General features: G+C 39.3%; 1 protein-coding gene across 8 annotated transcripts in view; it reads right to left on the bottom strand.

Annotated features, from left to right (window-relative positions):
* Nucleotides 1-24,662, bottom strand: part of KLF12 (KLF transcription factor 12) — a 472,528-nt gene that overhangs the window by 22,421 nt on the left and 425,445 nt on the right. For all 8 annotated transcript variants that reach the window (XM_060191518.1, XM_060191522.1, XM_060191516.1 and 5 more), the window contains one exon: nucleotides 9,965-10,122. In XM_060191518.1, coding sequence (XP_060047501.1) covers nucleotides 9,965-10,122 — 158 coding nt within the window. The remainder of the gene's footprint in view (nucleotides 1-9,964; nucleotides 10,123-24,662) is intronic.

Genomic DNA, 24,662 nt, shown 5'->3' on the forward strand with positions numbered 1-24,662 from the left:
AATTAGCAGGGCTTTGAGATTTCTTCCCTAGTGTTCCAGTGGTCTACACAGCATAGAGTTAATTCATACTGATTGCTTACATGAAAGAAGTGACTTCAATTCAAATGTCTCATATTGGAAATGTATAACATATGAATCAACACAGTTGATGTGTGTGTGTGTGTGTGTGTGTGTGTGTGTGTGTGTGTGTGTGAAACAGTTCGTTGCTTGCATTCTTAACTTTATCTTTTCTATTTTGGTGATCAGAACATTTATTTTTGAAAAGGGAAATCAATTTGAGTGGGTTTATTTAAAACTAGTACCATTTAAAGGTCTAGTCTGCAAACAAATATCTCATTTAAAACTTAGGAACATGTGATCTGAGTCTTCTATTTGTTGCTCAAATGAGAATAATTTCAGTCTTTAAGATAATGTAGTTTCTCTACATGTCTTTTCATTCTTAGTTATGGAATTGTTAAAACTTTATCTTGAGCATTTTAGGTAGATGTTGTTATATAGTTGTAATACGTTTCCTTAGTATTTCTTGACAGAAATACAGTCAGTCATTATCTCTAGAAGTTTCCTTAAAAACCACACATTTTTATATTAGCAGTAGCTATTTTTTCCCCATTCGATCAGATAATCAATAACCATAGCCTAGCTAATCATCAGAATGTGAGGAAGTATCAGGGCTAAATATTAAGACTCAACTCCTCCTTACAATGCGACTCATCCTTTGATAGCTCTGTGGACGGAGTAACCCTAAACAAAGTAAGGTAAATAGGGAGCATGGCCACAAGCTCAATCCCAGAGCACTTACAAACTCCACTGCCAGTGAGGATGTCTATGCTGCTTAACATAAGCAGAATTAAGAACCGGAACTCAGAACCTGTCTTTACATTCCCAGTATATGAAAAAAAAAAAGTTTATAAGTTTAATAAGGTGACACTTGAAAAAAAAATCAAACCACATCTAGATAGCACTGTTACAACTTACATTCAGATACTTAGAAATCTCTGTCCCCACATACTTCTTATAGTAACTGAGACAGATCAAAACTCACTTCCTCACCACAAAGGAAAACCACTTTCTCAGCATGATGTAGAGGGTGGGTGCTTGTGGGTATGGCCATCTCCCCAGCTAGATTCAGAATTCACGACTTTCTTTATCTCTATAGGATACCCATTAAAAGCAATGTGCCTAGCCAACACACAAGAAGTGTTTCTTTCATTTAAGTTATTACTGTTTCTGGTTTTTGTCTTCTCACTGGCTTTCAAACTAAGTAAATCTTTATAGTAGACTGGGAAGAAAAAACCGGTTCACACCGATGAAATGCCTTAAATTCAGACCATTTAAAGTGACTTACTCTCTTATTACTCAAAGTGCCTTGGTGAGCGCTAACTCTATACCTGTCTGCACTGAAGGTTAGGCATGCAAAGGCATGTGGCTTCGGTGGCGAGGAAGCTGGCAGGTTATTAACAAATTCATCTGAGATCAGGGTTGACAAGTGTACAAGCTCTGGAGTAACCAGAGTTTGAATCCCAGTTCTACTGCTTTCCCACTGCATGACCCTAGACAACTTCTCTGATCTCACTCCTTCCAGGGACTTACATGCACAATTAAAACACTGAAACCATCCAAATTGTTGAGAACTGTGCCGAGGACCTGTTGGGTTCTCAGAAGATATCAGCTCACATCTGCCTATGGTTTCCATGTCTACCCAGAGAAGTCTTTGCTTCTAAGAAGCTATGATAGACATCTGCAGTGTCCCTCTCTGCTGCTTTCATGTCCCACTGGATTCCCAGCCCTGTTGTTTCTACTGCTGGGATGCTCCCCACGTACATTCCTTGCCGCAGTAGGATTTGTTCAAGTGTTCTAGGGTTAGGGAGGGTGCAATTTTATCTGCCCAAGGAGGATGGATGGCCAGGTAAAATGACACTGAGGCAGCTTTGGAGCAGAAAGAAAGAAGGCACATATATAATCCACTTCGGGTAGGGAAGGACTCCTATGTAGACTAGGTTCATCGTGTGTGGCTGAGGGATACAGTGAAATAGGGGATAGAACCAACAGATGTGTCAGGCCTGGCATACCTGAGGAAGGTTTCCCCCACTCCCTGGGTGATCATAAATGGTGGCTATCATCCTGTCCTTTTGTCATTTTGTTTGAATCTCCATACAGTTGGCCCTTATTGTGACTATCTAAGAGTCTTTTGTTAAACGCCTCTGGAAGATTTGTTAAAAATTGGGGCTCATCATTTTTTCTTCAGAGAAGGTAAAAAAAAAGATACAGTGACTCAGACATGGAAAATGTTCAATAATACGTGCTTTCATTGAATTTGTTCATGAAAGAGACCTTTCAGATGAAAGCTATTTTACTAAGCATGTATTTTAAACATGTTCCTCAGAAAGATAACTTAGTTTCATTTTATTAAAATGATGGGAAAAGTTTATTAAATAAGTTATTAACCTCATTCCAACTTTTTTTCAGTTTTTTAAAAAATTATGTACATTTAAAAATTTTTTCTATTTGCTAGTGTTGGGGGGGGACCAGAGCCAGAGCATTGTTCTGGTACACATGCTGCTTGGCATCAAACTCGGGACTTCATGCTTGAGAGTTCAACACTTTAATCACTGAGCCACCTCTCAGGCTGCTATATACTTTTAATTAGTAACTTGAAAATATTACTTAGCTATAACTGATTATGATAAGTACATACTTAGTTATCTGAATTTTTTTACCCTGAAACTATTATAATAACATGTATCTTTATCAAGAAATATAATCCAACAAATAATTACTGAATCTCTATAACATGTGAGTCATTATACTTACTATCCTGTGATAGTCCCCTGGCAATTGTTTAATGACTTCCTATATTTATGTTCAAAGGACTAAGAGGGTTCTGGGGACTTCATATACAATGGTGGAGGATGACTTCAGTTGGTGCTGGGAGTGGGATACAGACACCCTATCAAAGGGAGATAAGAAACTGTATCCATGTGATGAAGACAGCCATCTTGTAAATCATTACTTCCCTCAATAAAGTGATCTGAGAAAATGAAGAAAGAAAAGGGGGGAGGGAGGAAGACAGAAAGGAAGGAAGGAAGGAAAGAAGGAAGGAAGGAAGGAAAGAGGAAAAGAAGGAAGGTAGGTAGGAAGGGAGGAGGGAAGGAAGGAAGGAAGGGAGGGAGGGAGGAAGGAAGGGAGGGAGGGAGGGAGGGAGGGAGGGAGGGAGGAAGGAAACTGAAAAACCAGCATCACAAAGTAACTTGTCCTAAGTTTACAAACTAGTTAGGGACCAAAGACAGATTCAAATATTATCTTCTGACATCAACTTTAATACTAGTTCTAGTACAGTTTTGCTTTTTGTTGTTGTTTGGTTGGTTTTTTTCCATAGTTACCAACAGGTCTCACATTTGTGAATTCTCTGGCTGAGACTTAAAAACTGTCTATGGCAACAGATAGTTTTGCTCTTAAGTGATTATTTTGGTATCATTAAGCTCTGTGTTTTTTCCTACAACAAATCTAGACAGAGGGTCAGAAATAAAGCTGTATATGAAATGATTTATTTAGCTACTGAATACAGATGTGAAATTGTAAGTAGCACCCTATTAACAGAAGGCAGTATTACTTTAACAACTGCATGACTTGTAAACAAATGCCAGCAGGAGGCAGAACCATCACAAATTCCCGATTTTCTTTGTAGAGGTAACATTAAAGCATTTCACAAACTCTTCCAGTAGAACAAGATATCAAATTAGAGCAATAAATACAGGAATAACGGTGAGAAGTGATGATGATAGTAAAAAAGTGAAAATGTATGGAGCAAACATTTAGATGGGTGTGTTTGTGTGTGTGCTTCAAATGTCTAATCACTGTGTGACTTGTTGCATTATAATGCTGTATACCTAAACCTATATAATACTATGTAACAATGCTATTTTAATAAGTTATTACAATTTATTTTCTGATATTATAGCCTGTTATTAATGACAAAATTTTCACTTATCAAAAGAAGTGCTGCATATACATTGTAATTTCCTTAAACTGTTATGGTAGGGAAGGGCATATTCAGAGGCTTCTGAATTGAAATAAATATTTTAAAGCATCTATATAAATTAACATTATTGATACACAAAATTAAGATGTAGTTTTTATCAATTCACTGAGATAGGAAATGCGCCTGTTTTTACATTTACTGATTTTATATTTGAAGTGTATGGTTTTCATGTGAGCAAAAAAAGAATCATTGGCAATACATATGTAAAATATTTCCAGGTTTATTTGAAACTATTATCTTTCTATGTTGTAGTTAGATATCTGGTTTTAAATTTCTTTTTATTTTGCCATTTTTCTAGTTCATCATTAACTTGCAATACTCTACAGAATACTGATAACCACATCAAATCACATAATCCCACTAGAGGGTTCTTTTGGTAGTTAACTCTTTCAGAAGCTCTCAGACTAGCCCCAACATGTGGTTGTAGTGCACCACCTAGTGGCTGTAGCATTTATTGATACTCAAATGTTAGTGCTTACACTGCAGTTTAGAAAATGAGAAATCTGTAATTCATAAACCATTTTCTTCTAAAATTTAAATAATTTAATAAGCAGTATTGCTCTTTTTCCTTTTTTAATTGGGAGGTTAATAGTTTACAGTATAATTGCTGGCATATGGATACAATTTCCCATCTCACCAAATAGGTGTCTCCAAACCACTCTCACCCCAAAATTAGGCCCATCATTATATACAGGATCTGAAAGCATCCCCCACCCTGTCCTCCTTTCCCAGAGTCATTTTCTTGATGAAATACACTAAATTAGTGTGAAGTTTTACTTTCATTTTTTAAAATTATATTTATTTATTGGCTAGAGATAGCCAGAAATTGAGAGGGTAGGGGGAGATAGAGAGGGAGAAAAACAGAGAGACACCTGCAGCCCTGCTTCACCACTGGTGAAGCTTTCCCCCTGTAGGTGGGAACTAGGGGCTCAAACCTGGGTCCTTGTGCACTGTAACATGTGCACTCAACCATGTGCACCACCACCTGGCCCTTAAGCTTTGTTTACATTTCTGCCTTCTATTCTTGTTTCTTAACTTCTTCCCATGAATGAGATAATCACTGTCTGGCTTAGCTCACTTATTGGGGAGAATATGTGGACAAAATATTCACCAAAAGAGAGATCTGCTGGGTCAACAGACATGCAAATAAAGCAATATAATTCTTCAAAATGTAATGGGGAAAATTCATAGTACTTCAAAGGTATGCACTGCACAGATATCAATTTAATTAGAATTACACTGAATATTCACTTAAGTACACTGTCCATCACTTTATCTGGAAGAAACACACAATTTAGACCAGGGAATAAGAACACTGCACATGCTGACAAACATGTGTATGGGATTGTTGAGGGAAAATTTCCCCTTTCTTTTCATATCCCCTAAGCAACTTAACCACATTTGAATTAGTTGTGGCATTAGCCAAAATTTGATCAAATTTTATATTAACTAAAATTCACACTGAAACGTATACTTAATTATTTTAAAATTATTAGCACTCATCACTGTTTCTTCTTGCTAATATTTATAAAATGTTGTTCTTTCACGCTGTTATCAACACATTTGACTTACCATGTAAGTCCTAGGTAAACATATGACGAGTGAAGTGCTAAAAAAAGCACACACACAAACCACAACAAAAACAAGAGTCAATGAAGATGAAATTAAGTGACCTTCTCAAAATTTTCCAACTGCTGCTTGTTCACTCCCATGGTGTGCACAGTTCTCATATGTCATCTGCTATAATCCCAAACTCCACATTAATTACTATTGGTGACACAGAAAAACTTACTCAGTAGGCCTGAAGCAAAGGTAAGGCTAAGAATTAGTGTTGCTTTCATTTCAAATACTAAGTTATGAAATCTTGCCTATAATTATAAATCACAAACCCGTATTGGCTCACTGCAAACCAGTGGCAGTACACTGGCCATATTTTACTTTAAAAAAACAAACAAACAAAAAAACCTGGTGGTCCAGGACGTGGCAGTGGATAGAACGTTAAATTCTCAAGCATGAGGTCCTGAGTTCGGTCTCCAGCAGCACATGTACCAGAGTGATGTCTGGTTCTTTCTCTCACCTATCTTTCTCATTAATAAATAAATAAATTCTTTAAAAAAAAAACCCTGTAATTTGACTCATAGTCCAGGAGATTATGCATTGCTGAGTAAGGATCTCTCTGCTAATGTATTCAATATCTCTTGGATTGGAGCAGGGATTTTGCAAGGGCTTTTAATGCAGACACAAGATTAAGAAATGTAGACTGGAGTAGGACAATTAGGTGGATTTGAAGCTACTGGTAAATGAATTCAGACCTATTTTGATGAAAATATCTAGCTCAGGGTTTGTTTTTTTTTTCCTTGAACCTGTGATGCTGAATACCTGGCAAAAATGGACAAACTTAAGGAAAGAATTAAAGTCTTAAAAAGGGCATCGGTAGGTGACAACAGGTTTTAAAGTCACTTCCATAGGATCATGATAATGTGTATAAATAAAGTGGAATTAAAATACACATTTCCCAAACTTGCATGTGCAGCCCTCAAAATGATGATTCTGTTGCACCTCACATATGAAACCATTTAACCTGTATGGCCACCCATGTCCATTAAGGGGAGAGACCTACTACTCCCAAAGGAGACAAGAACCAATTGAAAATACAACAGTGCAACCTTTAGGTTTAAAAGGAATGTATTACAGGTACAGGGGATGGGTGAGATTTGTTTGCTAGTAGTACTTTATTTTCAGTGAGCTAACTGCTAAAAAAAAAAAGATATAACATTGTCTTTATATCTACTAAGACATCCATTAACAGAACCTCTTTCTTCAACATGCAGTGTGAAAACTTTCAATGGCATAACATTAAGTTTGAGTGTAACTAGAAAGGAGTGTCTGATTTTGGAGAAATAAAGATGCCAGTGTTGTGAGAAATCAGAGCCAGGAAATGAAAATTGCAGTGTGTTAATTGCAGCTTTCCCACTCAACAAGGAGGTACTGAGAGCCAAACGACGTCAGAGGAGACAACTTGACACTGTAAAAGACTGAGGACTCTGCCCTTACAAATTTCACCCAACTTCTTTGGCAAAAGAATGAACTCCCTGTCACTTATGTTATGGAAGAGGTGGGAAAAATTACTGTTGTGGACATAGAACTCAGCCAGGAGTCACACTTGCATACAAGTGATAATGACAGTTGTGAGGACAAGAGAAAAGAGAAGAAAAGCTGCATTATATGCAGAAAGCTGCATACTAGTAACTTAGTCTCTGTGAGAGAAAGCACACAAGGAATTCACCTAATCAGGAAGCAAACTAGGTTCTCTGACCTAATAGAAAGTCCATTTGGAACCTTTGAAGTCTATGATTTCATCTTGTTAATCAGTCGAGCTAATTAATTCCACTCAGGGTTTATATTCCTTTGAATTGTAATGTGCATGCTGTCACTTCAGCTTTCACAGTATATGCTAAAACCTGCAATGTACAAATTCCATGAAGCTAAATCTTTAAATGGTACCTAAGTAAACCTTTTCCTTTTTTTTTTTCCTCTTGGATAATGTAATGTGTCAAAATGAGGCTGATTTATATTTCAAAGGAAACAGGACTATCTCAAAATATATGGTTCACTAAAAACGGTCATATAAAAGCAAACAGAAATGATCACATAAAAAGTAATATGACCAGGAGTCGGGCGGTAGTGCAGCAGGTTAAGCACACGTGGCACAAAGCACAAGGACTGGCAGAAGGATCCCGGTTCGAGCCTCTGGCTCCCCACCTGCAGGGGAGTCGCTTCATAGGCGGTGAAACAGGTCTGCAGGTGTCTATCTTTCCCTCTCTCTGTCTTCCACATCTCTCTCCATTTCTCTCTGTCCTATCCAACAACGACGACATCAATAACAACAACAATAATAACTACAACAATAAAAAGACAAGGGCAACAAAAGGGAAAATATTATTTTAAAAAAGAAAGTACATATGTACAGATATGTACTTAAAAAAGGTAATATGACATGCTAAGATCACCTGTGTTCACTACTAATCTTTTGAAAAACATGTTCAGTAGTCTTTCATATCTTCACATACTTATCCTAAATGACAGAGAAATCCACTAAAAAATAGTGCCTAAGAAATAGAAGGAAACCTCTCCTGGAGAAGTTCAGGTCAATGGAGAGGATGACTCTACAGCTATATAGAAAGGGGGACGGTTTGGAAGAGTGGAGTATGGTAAAGGCAGTTTGTAGAATGCATTGAATTACCTTGGGAATGTTTAAGTACAGTGCACTAGCAGAGCAAAAGTAAATTCTAGACCCTGTTCTTCCTGGCTTCAGGCATGCTTCCCATGTCATCACACACACATACACACAAAAGTGCCCCAGTCTCAATGTTCAGTCAATGAAGCAGTCTCTTCTGTAAGCAGCTTTGAAAGCAGTCTGATATAACATAGCTGAATAAGTTACAAGTTACAAAGGATGAGGAAAAAAAAAAAAAAAAAAAAACACAAACTTGCTGCCTCAGCTGGGAAATGGTTTTTAGGGCTTAGTTATTTTAATATATTTGCGATGGGAGTGCTATTCATACAGTTTCATGGGGATCTGTAACACTTGAAATTTGAAGTTAGAGACAGGTGCTGGAGTCTGATTGCTACTCAGAACAGTTCCTGAGTTGTAATTGTTCCATCTTGGCACTTTGCTACCAGGAATGTCAGTGAATCAGTTTCCTCATCCTATTTATTTATTTATTTATTTATTTAATAGAGACAGAAATCGAGAGGGAAATGGGTGATAGAGAAGGAGAGAGACAAAGAAACATCTGCACTACTGCATCTGCATCACCACTCGCAAGGCTTTCTTCCTGCAGGTGGGAACCAGGGTCCTTGAGCATTGTAACACGTGCGCTTAACCAGATGCGCCACCACCTGGCCCCAATTTCCCCATTCTGTTTGTTTCTTTGCATTTCACCCAGAACAGATCCCTGCTACAAGGTAGCATATTTGTAGGTCTCTTCTACCTTCAGTCTCTTTCCAAAGCTTTTGTGACGGCACCTTTATAGTGCAGGTGTCAAGGAACTCAGGAGGTGCTGACTTAGGAACACACAAAGTCAAGATGAATGAGATGACGAAGGGGCTAGGTGAGGAGTTGACAACTTATTTTCTGGGTGTGTGAATTGATGGGTAGTTGAAATGTGGGGGCTGGTGGGTCAATAGAGAAGTGAATGGGTTGAAGATTGGGATGACTGGTGGATGAATAGGTGTGTGGGTGGCAGGTGGATGATGGAGGGTTTATTAATAGGTGGGCAGGTAGATTTGGGTTGGATGGATGGTTGGGTGAGTATATGAATGGCTGGGTGGGTGTTTTGATGATTTGACAGGTGAATGGGTAGGTAGATAGATGGTGATTCATTTATGGTCTCAAACTCCTTTTAAGTAAACTGTAAATTCTTAAAATTCTCTCCTTATGAAATCATGTAGAAGAAAATATTTTAACACCCCAGAGTACTATGTATATGTCAGTTTTTATTTTACCCTAGGCTTGTTTGGCTACTGGGGGATAAGATCAAAGGAAGAAAAACATCATCTAAGTGGTGGTTAAAATGCTACTTTAAGAGAATAATTTTATTCTACTTCTTTGATATACTACATGGACATTTTAAAAACCTGGTAAACTAGGAACTGATTAAGTGGTGATACAGGAAAAACTGGATCACTGTGTACAAAAAGTCCTTACGACACAAGAAACTCCATTTGTCTCTAAACTTCACTAAGACTTAAGCTTCCTCCCTGTTGAAAGGGGGGGTGTTATACCTAGAATGAAATCAAACTCAAGAGTTTATATCATAAGTACAAAATGCCACTCTAGAACACTCACACTCAGTTCCCATGTCAAGCAGCTCGTTTTGGAGTCTCACTGACCCTCAGGTCAGAAGTCCTACTGAACTGTACCTGTATGTGTCCTTCGATGAGCCTTCAGGTGAGAACTTTTTGTGTACACTTTGTTGCATCCCTCAAAATCACATCTGTGGATACGCCGTTTTCTGGAGTCGGGGGATTCAGACCTTCTCTGGCGTCTTGTGCTCTCAATACTAAATGGTGAAATTGAACTGGAAAAAGAGAAAGTGGGAGGTAAGGGGTGAGAAACACAGTGCCCTGTTTGGCTTCTAGTGGCATGAGACTTCAGTCTTACAGTCAGTACTTTCAGACCCAGGGTCCCATGCCTACATTTCCTGATGTTATTTCTCAGATACATGTGAAACGTAAAAAAATACAAGCTTAAAACAACAAAATAAAAAAACAAAAGAGGTGACAGATGAGTAGATTTTTTTTTTTTTTTTTTTTTTACCAGAACACTGCTCAGCTCTGGTTTATGGCAGTGTGGGGGGATTGAATCTGGGACTTGACAGAGCCTAAGGCATGACAGTCTGTTTGCACAGCCATTATGCTATCTACCCCTGCCCCATATCTTTTTTTTTTTTTTTTTTGGCCTCCAGGGTTATTGCTGGGGCTCAGTGCCTGCACCACAAAACCACTGATCCTGAAGGCCATTTTCTCCCAATTTTTCCATTGTCCTTGTTGTTGTCGTCATTGGTATTGTTGCCATTGATGTTGTTGTTGGATACGACAGAGAGGAATTGAGAGAGGAGGGGAAGACAGAGGGGGAGAGAAAGACACCTGCAGACCTGCTTCACTGCGTGTGAGGCAACCCCTCCCCCCGCAGGTGGGGAGCTGGGGGCTTGAACCTGGATCCTAGACCAGTTCATGTGCTTCTCTCCATATGTGCTTAACCCACTGCCCGACCCCCGATGAATAGATCTTATCCAAAGAAATAGTTTGGTGTAGGGGAAGATGCCCAGAGGACTCTGGACTCCAGTTTAATCAGGACCTGGAGAGAGAAGAGCTAAAAAGGAAGGACATTTGTAAGTAGCAATAGGGATAGGTGTGACTTAGGAAGGAAGAGAAGGCAGGACCTAGAAAAGAAATAGATATATATTTCTATTTATAGAAATCATAGTTAACCCATATCTGTGACCTTTGGAGAACTACTAAAGTTTCCAGTATAGAGAAAGAACTATGAAGAACTATGAAGGAGGGGACAGTGTGGAATTATACCCATGTTAGCTCATAATTCTGTAAATCAATATTAAGTCACTAATAAAATTTAAAGAGCTATGTCTCAAGGTTTTGAACTTCTAAATATACTTACATAATATTTTAGGAAGTCTTACTATATAGACAGAAGACAAAATGAGTGTTTAATAAGTAACATGCGGGTCTGAAATGCATGTGTCAATATATGAAATCACAATGTGCATTTCGAAACAAGTAAGATGGTACTGAAAGAAATATCAGTACATCAACAGCATGACTCACCACAAGCTATTCCTGGTTTCATAAAATACACCTGACATTTAACTTTTCCAGTTGGTGTTTTTTTATGGTGAGAAGTAAAGTACAATGCACTTAAAGATTAGCTGTTCCACTATTATTAAATAAAAAAGAAAAAAGTTTTAACCGTGAAATCTGGCCTTGACTCGCACGTTGTTTCATCTTAATGTCATAGGAGAAAAACAGGATCAGTTTGTACTGTCACGTAATTGATTAACATGTATTTCTTCAAACTCTAATCTCTTGACTGAGAAAGAAATGAAGAATATGACTCATCCTCCTAAGTTATTCATGAAGCTCTTTAAAGTTACAGTGAAATATAATAAAAAGCAATTACCCATACTTTTCTGTGAAACATTTACCCCTTTTAGTTAATATTTTGACATGTTTTCTCCCAGCTTTTCCATATTTTGATGATTTTAAAATTACTTCTCATTAACAAATCACCACTTTAAAAATTAGTACTACAGATGAAGATAACCCACCCTCTTTACATGATCATCCTGGTCCCTTCTCCTGCTTTCAAGGAAAACCACTATCATTTTTTCTAATTATTTTTAAATTATACTTACCTATATGTGTCCATATTCACAGAAATTTGCAATATTCTTTTGTGTCTTAAGAGACCTATGAATTATGTTATGCTGTTCATTATGCAAATTCTTCTACACCTGCCTTCTGTCCGGCGTTAAGTTTCTGAAACCTATCCATGTTGATACAACACAGTTTATTTGAAGTGCTATATAACGTAATTCAATGGTTTGGAGGTGAATTTTTTTTATAATTTAATGTCTCTCAAATAAGTACACACCCAGCTGTCCATTGTTTAATTAGGATACATTTTTCTCCTTAGTGTTATAATGTTAAACTTTAGAGGTCACTAAACATTTTTGTAAAGGGCAAGATAGTAGATGACTTATTTTGACATACAATACATGCTTTTAAAAAAAGCAATATGTCAATTTAGTATGAAAACAACTATCAGTAATATGTAAACAAACAAGTATGGCTGTGTTCTAATAATACTTAAAAAAAAATTGGTCCATGAACTGTAGGTGTTAGTTACCTTAGTTAGATGAAATATGGTCATAGGTTGTAGACCAATGAATATTCATTTAAGAGGGCTATTTTTAAAAATATATATATTTTCTAAGTGATGGAGATACATATTGTTTCTAATTCTGAGCTATAACTTTGTTCCATTCTACTTGTGTGTCTTTAAAATTTTCAGAGTACTTTTTTATTCATACAAAGTAAGAAACTCAGCAGTCAAGGCTTTACGTTAGTAGGTAAGAGCAAATGTAAATGATATTCATCTACCTGTGTCTTAAAGGATTTTATGCAAATTCTCCACCAGTAGATTGAAAGGATATATGGCATGGCCAAGTCACTTCTTCCAGCTTTTCTATCAACCAATGTGGATTTGTGTGTGCTCATATAATTGACTCAGTTGTAGTGACTGGATTCTACTGTAAAAAAGAGTCAAAGTAACCTGACTATTATATGAAAGGATAGCTTTAGTTATTGCTGACAAGGTATACTCTTGCAAAGGGTGTGACTTGTGTGAGTAACACTGATTAGGACAACAGAGCCAAAGTAAGTCATGTCTTATCTAGTCATGAAAGTGAATACGAGTCTTGGTGCTGGGGATCTCCAAAAAATAGAAATGTTTGTGTTGTAATGTGTTTGACATCTTTTAAATCAAGAAAGTAATGTGGTATTGCTTCCTTTAAATTATAACTTAAAGTTTACAATAACTTAAACCCAACTATGCATAATCACACAAATATCATTTTCCCTCTAATTGACTTTAGCTGTTTATCTTGGTATAGATTTGTATATACAGAGAAAAGTGAAAAATAAATTTGAAATCAAAACTAAGCAATGACAAAGCAGGTCTTTAGGGGGCCAGTGAAATAATGCTTCCACAAAGTCCACTAACTGCTGAAATAAATGGCAGGAGCCAGGAGGTGGCTTATCTGGTAGAGCATACGCATTTACCATCTGCTGGGTCCTAGGCTCAAGCCTTAGGTCCCCACTTGCAGGGGATAATCTTCTCTAGTGGTAGAGAAGTTTTGCAGATGTCTCCATCCTCTATCTCTCAATTCTATCAAAAAGAAGAAGGAGGAGGAGGAGGATGAAAGAAAGAAGGAAGGAAAGAAGGAAGGGAGAGAGGGAGGGAGGGAGGGAGGGAAAGGAAAAAAATGGCTGTTAGGAACAGTGGAGTTGTGCAGGTCTCAAGCCCCAGAGATACACACACACGCACACGCACACGTGCGCGCGCATGTGCGAGAAAGAGGATCAAAGACTACAAAATAGTATGGAATTATTTCACCAAGAGCTCTGATCTTACATCAAAATGAGGATTGCTAGGTTGATAGTCTTAATGTTATAAAATATAGCATTCCTAGTTTTCATTTTAATGTAAGATGTTGTTTTAGGACATTGCAAACAACAGTTACCTAAAGATAACTGTGCAATAAAAATATAATGCCTTTGCGAAAAGATACAAAGAATAGCTGCACTCAGTCAAGTCACTTTGAAATGACATCAATGGGTAAACTGTCTCTTTGGTTCTACCCTTTTTAAATGACACGTAGAGAGTCTCAGAAAATGTCAAAGAATCCTTTCTGGACCACTAAGAAATATTTAATTCTTAGTGGAACAATAAGGTGGTGGGACTTAGGTAAAATGGGATCAAAAGTACAGAAGAACTTAAGAAACACAAAAGAGTTTAGGATAATCCAGTTCCTCTAAAGGCTGCTACTGTACAGAGCCTGCTACAGGACTTCCCAGTGGATGGGCACTGTTGGCGAATGATGACTTTAGGCTGAGGGTTTTGGCTAAGTCCAGTTTATGTCTAAAAATGTGACCATCAAAGGGATCCAAGTAAGAGCCTAAAACATTGTTGAGAGCCTAAAACATTGTGGGCACTTGAGAAATGTTTGCTTAATTGTGGGCAGGGAAATACATAGCTGATAATAGGATGGGCCTGAATGCCTAAGACTCCCAATTTGGTTCTTAGTGTTATATGTACCAGAGTAGTGCTTTGGTTTCTCCCCCCCTTCCATGTGAAACTGTAGCATATGAAATAAAATTAAATTTAAGAAGAAATATTTGCTAAGTAGAATTAATGAGTAAAATGGGTGAGTGAGTATTAATCAAGCATTATAAATTTTAATGTAATCTTGCTAACCAATTAATTAATTAGTCAATCCTTAATCGGTTATTTGATACTGAAAGTCTTTGATTGTAAGCCTTTAGATAATGATCATTAGATTCTTTATTCTTACTCTCATTTTCTTACATTTCCTGTTCTAAATGCTTCACAAAAGAGGCTACTGAGTATCAGGGAATGTACATGACCATTCAAAGTTAGAATGATTAAAACCTATAAAAGACCATTAAAACCTACAAAACATACCTAGACAAGACTTACGGATTATACTGACAATAGCCTTTTAAATATCGGTAAGTTTGTGAAACATATCCCAAAATATATCTGTGTTCATTGTACCACTGTTTAAATTAACCAGGATATGGAAACCACCCAAGTGTCCAGCAATAGATGAATGAATAAAGATGTGGTACACAACGGAATACTACTCAGCAGCAAGAAAAGATGAGATCTATTAAGTAAGATAAGCCAAAAAGAGGAGGATAAATTCTGGGTGATCTCAATCATAGGTGGAAGTTAAGAAGCAAGGATAGGAAGGGAAAACACAAAGTGAAACTTGGACTGGGTACAATATGTTGCTGCAAAGTGAAGGACTCTGAGAAAGAGGGGAAGGAAAGTAGTGGAAGGAGGGCTGGAGTCCTAGTGCATAATGGTGGAAGTGGATCTGAGTTGTGGGGGTGGGGGAGAGAAATTTTTGCAGGTACCTATCATAGGGAGATGAGAAATTGAACCTATGTGTCAACAACTGTACTGTAAACCACTAACTCTCCAATAAAATGATAAATAAGAATACATGGGGGTGCCGGTGATGATGCATCTTGTCAAGCACATATGTTACAATTCGCAAGGACCCAGGTACAAGTCCCACTCTCCACCTGCAAGGGGAAATCTTCGAAAATGTTAAAGCGTTGTCGCAGTATCTTTTTCATTATTTGTATCTCCTCCTTCCCTCTTATGTCTCTATCTAATTAATTAATTAGGAGCTGGGTGGTGATGCACCTTATCAAGCACACATGTTAAAATATACAAAGACCCAGTTTCAAGCTCCTAGTTGCCACCTGCAGGTAGAAAGCTTCACAAGCAGTGAAGCAGTGCTGAGGGCCTCTCCTTTTCTCTCCCTATCTCCCCTCCCCTCTCAATCTCTCACCACTCAAAGTTAAAGACTCAAAAATAAATAAAAAATAAAATATTCAAAATAAGGCACAGGGGCATTTCATAAAGACAGATGGGTCACATATCAAGGAGACTTGACAACTCTAGAAGAATATATGCTAAGAATCTTAGCAACAGGATTTCAAACCAGGTGGAATCAAATTACATTATGTTGTAATTTGTTACACGGGCATCAGATGACTTGTTGTGACATTTCTATTTAATTTATGATTTAAAAGACTTCAGAAATGAAGAAGCCAGTGAACCAATGTGAAAGTCCTTATAGGTCATTTAAACCTAGTATTATTAAGTTAGGGTCAATAAATACAGTAACCTCATTAATTTTGTTAATAAAGAAAAAATAAAAGTTGTCATTTCCAACATCTGTGTATTTGTATATGTTGAAGCTGAATAAGAATGTGCCCAACAACAGATGAGTGGCTGAGAAAGCTGTGGTATATATACACAATGGAATACTATGCAGCTATCAAGGACAATGAACCCACCTTCTCTGACCCATCTTGGACAGAGTTAGAAGGAATTATGTTAAGTCAGCTAAGTCAGAAAGATAAAGATGAGGATGGGATGATCCCACTCATCAACAGAAGTTGAGGAAGAAGATCTGAAAGGGAAACTAAAAGCAGGACCTGACCAAATTGTAAGTAGGGCGCCAAAGTAAAAACCCTGTGGTGAGGGGTACACATGCAGCTTCCTGGGCCAGTGGGGGGTGGGAGTGGGTGGGAGGGATGGGTCACAGTCTTTTGGTGGTAGGAATGGTGTTTATGTACACTCCTAGTAAAATGTAGTCATATAAATCACTAGTTAATTAATATGAGAGGGGGAAAATTAATTGTATGTCTCGAAGTTTTTCAAAACACAAACTGAATCTTTTTAATATATAGGCTGTGTATTTGATATGCGGACTCTCTCAAAAGCCTAGACCAAGTAGATCAGAAGCATCCAATAGCACAGCTATATACAAGATACTGGGTACTGTACAGCAAACTCTAACAAAAGGACTTTTCAAAATTAACCCAATTACCAATTAATGTGATGATAACATTGACTATCGATTGTCTTTTTGAACCCTAAGACAGCAGGAACCTCACATCTCCACTATAGAGCCTCTACTTGCCCCAGTCCTGGAACCCTTGGATAGGGCCTACTTTCCCGTATGCCTCTCCCAATCCATATCAAATAATATTGCATATGCCAATCATAACCTAATCAACACAATGATTGCCACCTCAACATGCTTCACTTCAGACTGTGTCCAGAGACTTCACGTGTGGAATGACAACCCTTCAGCTTCATTACTCGGGTGAGACCTTTGCTTTTATAGTATACTCTAATTCCATCTCAGGTGGTTCACTTTCTAACAAAGTCCCAAAACCTAGAGATACACCAGTTTCTGTGAGAGAGAGCATATGTTCACACGTATCCGTAAACTACTGCAAAATACATACCTGAAAGCAGAAGTACACTAGAGTTTGCGGTGAGTACCCCCCTAACACTTCCTCTCCACTATTCTAAGCTTTGGGTCCATGATTGCTCAACAATTTGTTTGGCTTCGTATGTTAACTCTCTTTTCAGTCACCAGGTTCCAGATGCCATCAGGATGCTGGCCAGGCTTCCCTGGACTGAAGACCCCACCAATGTGTCCTGGAGCTTCGCTTCCCCCGAGACCCACCCTACTAGGGAAAGAGAGGCAGACTGGGAGTATGGACCGACCAGTCAACGCCCATGTTCAGCGGGGAAGCAATTACAGAAGCCAGACCTTCTACCTTCTGCAACCCAAGGTGACCCTGGGTCCATGCTCCTAGAAAGATGGAGAGTGGGAAGGCTATCGGGGGAGGAGGTGGGATGTGGAGATTGGGTGGTAGGAGGTGTGTGGAGTTGTACCCTTCCTACCCTATGGTTTTGTTGATTGATCCTTTCTTGAATAAAAAAGAAAAAAAAAGAAAAAAATTTAAAAAAAAGAGAAGGACAGAAAAGCAAAACACAAGTGAAACTTTGGACTGGGTGTGTTGTTATATTACAGCAAAGCAAAGGACTCTGGGGAAAGGAGGGAATGGAGAAAACACTGGGGGTTCCAGTGTACAGTGGTGGATGGAAAACAGTTTCATTGGGGTTAAGATCATTTTATAGACATCTATTGGGGAAAGAGAAATTGAACCTGTTTGTCAACAACTGTTATAAACACCCCCCCCAATAAAGGGATTTTTAAAAAGGATGAGATATTGCCATTTGCTACAAAATGGATAAAACTTAGGAAGAAGGGGGGTCATGTTAAACAAAATAAGGCAAAATAAATAAGGTAGAAGAAAAAAGACAAATACTGGATGATCCAACTCATATATAGGATATAATGTAATAAAACATGGGTACAGAGAAAAAGAAAAACAAACAGGTTTTTTTTTGTTTTGTTTTGTTTTTTAGTACAGAACAGAGGTTACCAAAAGAGGGTGGGAATAGAGAGGGTCTAAGAAACTAGTGGTGGAATACTGGCACTTTGGTCGTAAACATGATGTGGAAGCACACATTTTTAAAAAGTATGCAAGAATACCTCTAAAGCATACAGGCTTATAAGCTAGCATTGCTTCAATAAAGAAACAATCACCAGTATACACCCAGGTCTCTTAGTTCTTCCTTTCAAATTCCACAGTTCGATTATTTATAAGAAAAATTTGTCTGTAGAAGGTCATGAAGATCAGTCTGCAATATGTGTAGAATACTGATAAGATAAAAAATCTCCCCTTTGATTCTAGTAAGCAGCTAGGTAAGTGACAAGGTGAAGAAATGATTCTTTTTTTTTTTTAATTTCTTTGTTGGGGAATTAATGTTTTACGTTCAACAGTAAATACAGTAGTTTGTAAATGCATAACATTTCAAGAAATGATTCTTAATCTAAGTCAAATTGCCCTATCTCATTTAACTCTAGGGGGGAAAAAGTCTATGTTTGGTAACAGGAGAGCAACAATTACACAGCTGGACATTTCTACCCTGCTTTTTTTTTTTTTTTTTAATGCTTTCTGAGCAAAGTGCCCTTTGTGTTCTAAAGGATGGTAGTATGCAAGTAACTTATATAAACCAGCATACACTTCTTCCAAAAGCTCTTAGTAACAAGTAATAAGGTGAGTTACTAGTGTGTTCCCACACACTATACTGAACAAATCTGTTGAGTTCAAGAGAACAATAACTAGAGGTCCGCTCCCTTTCCCAGAAGGGAAAGAAGACCATTTAGAAAAGTGAGTGAATGCCTGAGGGGGCTACATAGGCACCCAGTTGTAATAATTAGATCTAGAGAGGACAAATGAGTGAATCATGACTTCAGTTGCACAATAGTCCCATTTGGAATGGCAAGTCAAATTAGCATTAAACCCAGAGAGGCTGAAAAGTCACATCCGGGAACAGCTCTACTGAAATACAAGGCAGCACATGGCTGTCATGAAATAAATTAAGGTTAAGTGTAATCAGCTGGTAATAAAAACCATTTATCATGTGTGACCTTAGTGTGGTCAGATGACTTCACTGAAATTGGGGTTCCTACAATTTGGGGCGGGGGTCCAGGGTGTTTTTCCCCCCAAGGTTAAAAATAGGACATACATCTCCCAAATTTAAAAACAAAGAGCAGAAAATAGAATAGAAAGTGGTTTAGCAAATTCACACATGAAATCTCAACAGAAATCCCAGGGTCTTGACAGCTGACATTGACAGAATGCTTACTATGAGCTAGGCACTATTCTGAATGCTGCACTCTTCAAAGCAGTGCCTAGAGGCTGATATTAATAACCCCAGTTTACAGATGAGGAGAATAAGGCATCAAGACATTTAGGCTAACATCAAATGGAAATAGTCCTTTTCAGGATAAGAAATTAAGTGTCTAGCTCTGGAACCTATTGTCTTAGCTAATATATTAAGCCAACCCTCAGCTAGTCACAATCACTGCAAACAAACACAATAAAAATACACACATAAAGTAATAAATATCAGGGAGCTGGGCGGTAGAGCAGAGGGTTAAGCGCACATGGCGCAAAGTGCAAGGACCTGCTTAAGGATTCCGGTTTGAGCCCCCACCTAAAGGGGTCGCTTCGCAAGCAGTGAAGCAGGTCTGCAGGTGTCTATCTTTTTCTCTCTCCTCTGTCCTCCTCTCCTCTCTCAATTTCTCTCTGTCCTATCCAACAACAACAGCTACGACAACAATAACAACTACAACAAGCGCAACAACAACAGCAACAAAATGGGGAAAATGGTCTACAGGAGCAGTGGATTCGTAGTGCAGGCACCGAGCCCCAGTGATAACCCTGGAGGCAAAAAATAAAATAAAAATAAAAAACAAAGTAATCAATACCATTTATATTGTCTCTTTTTACCTAATTATAGAAAATAACTTCACATAAATGCCATCATTTTTTAAATATTTATTTATTTCCTTTTGTTGCTCTTGTTTTATTGCTGTAGTTATTACTGTTGTTGTTATTGATGTCATTGTTGTTGATGTCATTGTTGTTGGATAGGACAGAGATAAATGGAGAGAGGAGGGGAAGAGAGAGAGGGGGAGAGAAAGATAGACACTTGCAGACCTGCTTCACTGCTTATGTGGTGACCTCCCTGCAAGTGGAGAGCTGGGGCTCCAACCGGTATCCTTAAGCAGGTCCTTGCGCTTTGCACCACGTGCACTTAACCTGCTGCGCTACCGCCCAACTCCCACATAAATGCAATCTTCAGGGGTAGTTGTTACAATAAAGCATACACTATTGATAATTTTAACATAAACTGTTTCATAAATATTGTTAATAGAACTCAGAATAATTACTACTAACCTACCTACAAAAATGTTTTAAAGATTATTATAAGATGTATATTGATCTTAGGAGACTGTTTCTAGAAGTCTGGCAGTCATATGTGGTAATGTCTTGGTTAACACATATAGTTCCTTTCCTGTGATTCCAGTTCATTTACAATGCACCACAAAAGAATTTTTGAGTTAACTGAATGAGAGAGTTACTTTAAGAGATAGAAGAACATTCACTTTTAACAGATTATTTTGTGCTATTTATAAAACTTATGTTAAAATTACTTTGATTACATATCATCTATAGGAATTCTGAATTAGCCTCTACCACAGAAGTCATATAAATTGAAACACTTCTTTGCTAGTAAATCAGATATTACACTGGGAATGAAATATTGATAATACAACTCAAAAAGGATGTGAAGCTTTAAGTTAGTCAGAAGTTAATAACAGATACTATTCAAGTGGACAAGCCACACACTTGCTTTTTTTTTTTACAAAGGTTGACGCTTTTTTCTTTTTCTTTTTTTTTTTTTTTTTTAGTCATAGAAAGGAAACACTGACAAAACCATAGGATAAGAGGGGTACAACTCTACACAATTCCCACCACCAGAACCGGATATCCCATCCCCTCCCTTGATACTTTCCTATTCTTTAACCCTCTGATAGTATGGACCCAAGGTCATTGTGGGATGTCGAAGGTGGAAGGTCCGGCTTCTGTAATTTGACTGCAGGTTGACTCTTAACCAGCAGATGGCTCTCAAGAGCAGGAATTTTTATATTTTCTATATTTGCTAGCAGCAGACCATGTCAATGTCTTCGCCAAGATATTAATTGGGGAATGGACATTATTTAGATAAACAATCTTATCAGAAGCTATGATTCAAGGTAATGTAGGTTTATTGAAATGTTTCTTTCTCATTCCTGTCTAGTTTCCTATTAAAGACTACTTTTCAATGCAGTGACTAACATTAGTTTGGTTACCTTACAGAAGTTACAATAGGACAGTATATCAACTCACAATCAATTTGGGCTTGGTAAAAATGAATCTTTTTTTTTTTTACAAAATGTATGAATCAATAATAATTACATTTGCATTAAAATCTCAAGTCTGGTAAATCTTTTAAAAATCTCTAATCAGTAAGCATATGGCAGTTTTCTGCTATTAGAAAAAGGTATGTCCAAGTATGGCAAAAATGTACTTCTAGTTATTGTGGGTTTTATTATTATTATTATTATTATAATTGCCTCCAGGGTTAATGCTGGGGCTTGGTGCCTGCACTATGAATCCACAGCTCCTAGAAGCCATTTTTTCCTTTTGTTATTTATTGTTGTTATTGTTATTGCTATTGTTTTTGTTGGGTAGGTCAGAGAGAAATCGAGAGAGGATGGGAAGACAGACAGGGAAAGACACCTGCAGACCTGCTTCACTACTTGTGAAGCAACACCCCTACAAGTGGGGAGCCGGGGTCCTTATGCCAGTCCTTGTGCTTTGGCCATGTGCACCTAACCCGCTATCGCCCAGACCCCTAAGTATTTTCCATGAGTTTCTATACCACTAAAACATTCAAAACTATTGCTGCCTTGTCATTTTGCTTCTTTTTGACTCACCATATTTTATGATATAGGGTCATAGCCATAGTAGGTGAAAAGTTTGATGAAAATAGAAAAAAAAATAAGAAATGTCCTTCTCTGTGGTTAGTTTCAATGATGAATTCAGATTGCATAGGATTATTTGCTAACAAAAAAAGAACCATTCTGGATACAGAAAGTGTATTCAAAATAGACATTTGTACGGGGGGGGGGGGGGGCGGGGAGAAAACACATTCAAAACTTTAATACACCAAGAAATTCACTTTGTAAGAAGAAACACTGCAAGTAAAATGAGTCTGAATTTACAAATTATTTTGGACATAACCAGGATAGGAAGATAATATAAACTCCTAAAATACTGGGATGGTCATTTTTACCTTTTGTCCTTTCTTTCTTTTTCTTACTACTATCTGTCCTTCCTTCTTGTTTTCCCCTCCCAGGAGCACTACTTTGCTTGTTCTGGCAGAAAGCCTTTCCCTTACAGCATCCAGTGCCACAGGCGGGAGGCACTAGTGGGCCAAAGGTAGGAAAGGGTGGGTGCAGGGGTGACTACACAGTGACTGTGCTCTCGGATCTGAAGCGCCTGGACCCCAGCTCAGACCCCTTAAAAGGAGCCCTACTTTTCCAGAACTGGTAGCAGCTTTCTATCCCTACCTCAAGGACCACAAAAAGGCAGGTACTAAAGAAGGCCTAAAACCTTAAAAGAAGCAAGGGAGGACACCAAAGTCCCATGGCAGTGTTGTCACCTCAAGAGTCCTGGGGCCACAGATCAGTTCACCTGAGAGGTCTTTTCTCTGCCTGAGTTAGTTCACCATCACTTTGAGCCCCAGGCCCCAGCTGCCTACAGGAGAGGCTCAGGAGATCAGGGCCCTGCAACCTCTGTGAGTGGGCACAACAGCCCTGTGGCAGTGCTCTAGCCTCACGAATTCCAGGACCATGGATAGGATCCCTCTGAGGTCTTTCCTCTGTCTGAGTTTTTTTCCTTGAGTAGTTGAAGCCTCGGCTCTGGCTGCCTGTGCCAAAGGCTTGGAGGGCCTTTGGGCCCAGTGTGAAGAGTAGGTGAGCAAAAGCCCCTTGGCAGCTCTCTTGCCTCCTGAATGCCAGGAACAAGGATAGGAACAAAGAGGTTTTTTCTCTGCCGCAGTTTTTTCCTAGATTACTCAAAGCCTCAGGCCCAGACAGCTGGCGCAAGGGGCTTAGAAGGCCTCTGTGCCCAGAGTGGAGGGTTGGGCGGGCACATCAGCCCCATGGCAGCACTCTCATCTCCCAAGTGAGGGACCTTGGATTGAATCCACCTGAGGTCATTTCTCTGCCATAGGTGTTTTTCCCTTGAGTACTCCAGCCTTGGGCCCAGGGAGCTGGCGTAAGAGGCTTAAAGAAATCTGTGCCGGGTGAGGAGGACTGGGTGGGCACAACAGCCCCATGGCAGCCCCTTCCCCTCCCAAGTGCTGGAACCACGGATCAGGTCCATGGGAGGTCTTTGCTCTGCCCCAGGTACACCCCCCCTTCCCCCGCGAAAGGCTTCTAGGGCCTTCCTGCCCAGCGGGGAGGGTAGAGTGAGTGGGTCTAACAGCCCCACAGAAGCGCTCTCGCCTCCCTAGTGCAGGGACCACGGATCATTCCCAAGATGTCTTTGCTCTACCAGAGTTTTTTCCTTGAGAAGTCAAAGCCTCGGGCCCAGGCAGCTGGCACAGCTTCTAGGGCCTCCGTGCTAGGCAGGAAAGTCAGGGTGGGTATAACAGCCCCCCTAAGTGCTCTCGCCTCCCGAATGCTGGGAGAATGCCAGGACCACACATCAGCCTCGAGCAGCTACTAGGGCCTCCGTGCCTGGCGGGGAAGGCAGCGTGGGTGTTACCCCTGCAGCAGCTTTCTCACCTCCTGATTGCCGGGCCGTGGATCAGTTCCTGGGAAGTCTTTACTCTGACCGAGCTTATTTTTCTGAGGCTTGGGGCTTCTAGGGCCTCCGTGCTCGGCGGGGAGGGCAGAGCTGGTACAATAGCCCCACAGCAGCACTCTCATCTCCTGAGTAGTGAGACTGAGGTCATTTTTCTGCCAGTAGAGTTTTTTCCTTGAGTACTTGAAGCCTCAGGCCCTGGCTGTCGGTGCAAGAGGCTTAGAAGGCCTCTGGGCCTGTAGGGGCAAATTTGAAGGCGCCAACAACCCTGTGGCAGCGCTCTTGCCTCCCAACACAATGAAGGTGCATTATTTTCCCCAGAGGTCTCTTCTAAGCCTGCTCATTTTCTGTGAGTATTTGGAGATTGTTGCCCTGGTGTAGACTCAAGAGGCTTAGAGGGCCTCCAGTTCCGGTGGGGTGGGTGAGAGGACACACCAGCCCTGTGGCAGAGCTCTCACCTCCTAAGTCCCAGTGCCATGGATTGGTTCCCGAGAAGTCTTTTCTCAGCCTGAGCTTTTTTGCGAGTGCTCTGAACCCAGGTGCCTAGCTGCTGCAAGGAGAGGCTAAGGGCGTCTAAGGTCCAGCCTGGTGGGTTGGAGGGTGCCAACAGCTCCATGGCAATGCTCTCACCTCACGAGCCCCAGGG

This window comes from Erinaceus europaeus, chromosome 5, assembly GCF_950295315.1.
Source record: "Erinaceus europaeus chromosome 5, mEriEur2.1, whole genome shotgun sequence".
NCBI lineage: Eukaryota > Metazoa > Chordata > Mammalia > Eulipotyphla > Erinaceidae > Erinaceus > Erinaceus europaeus.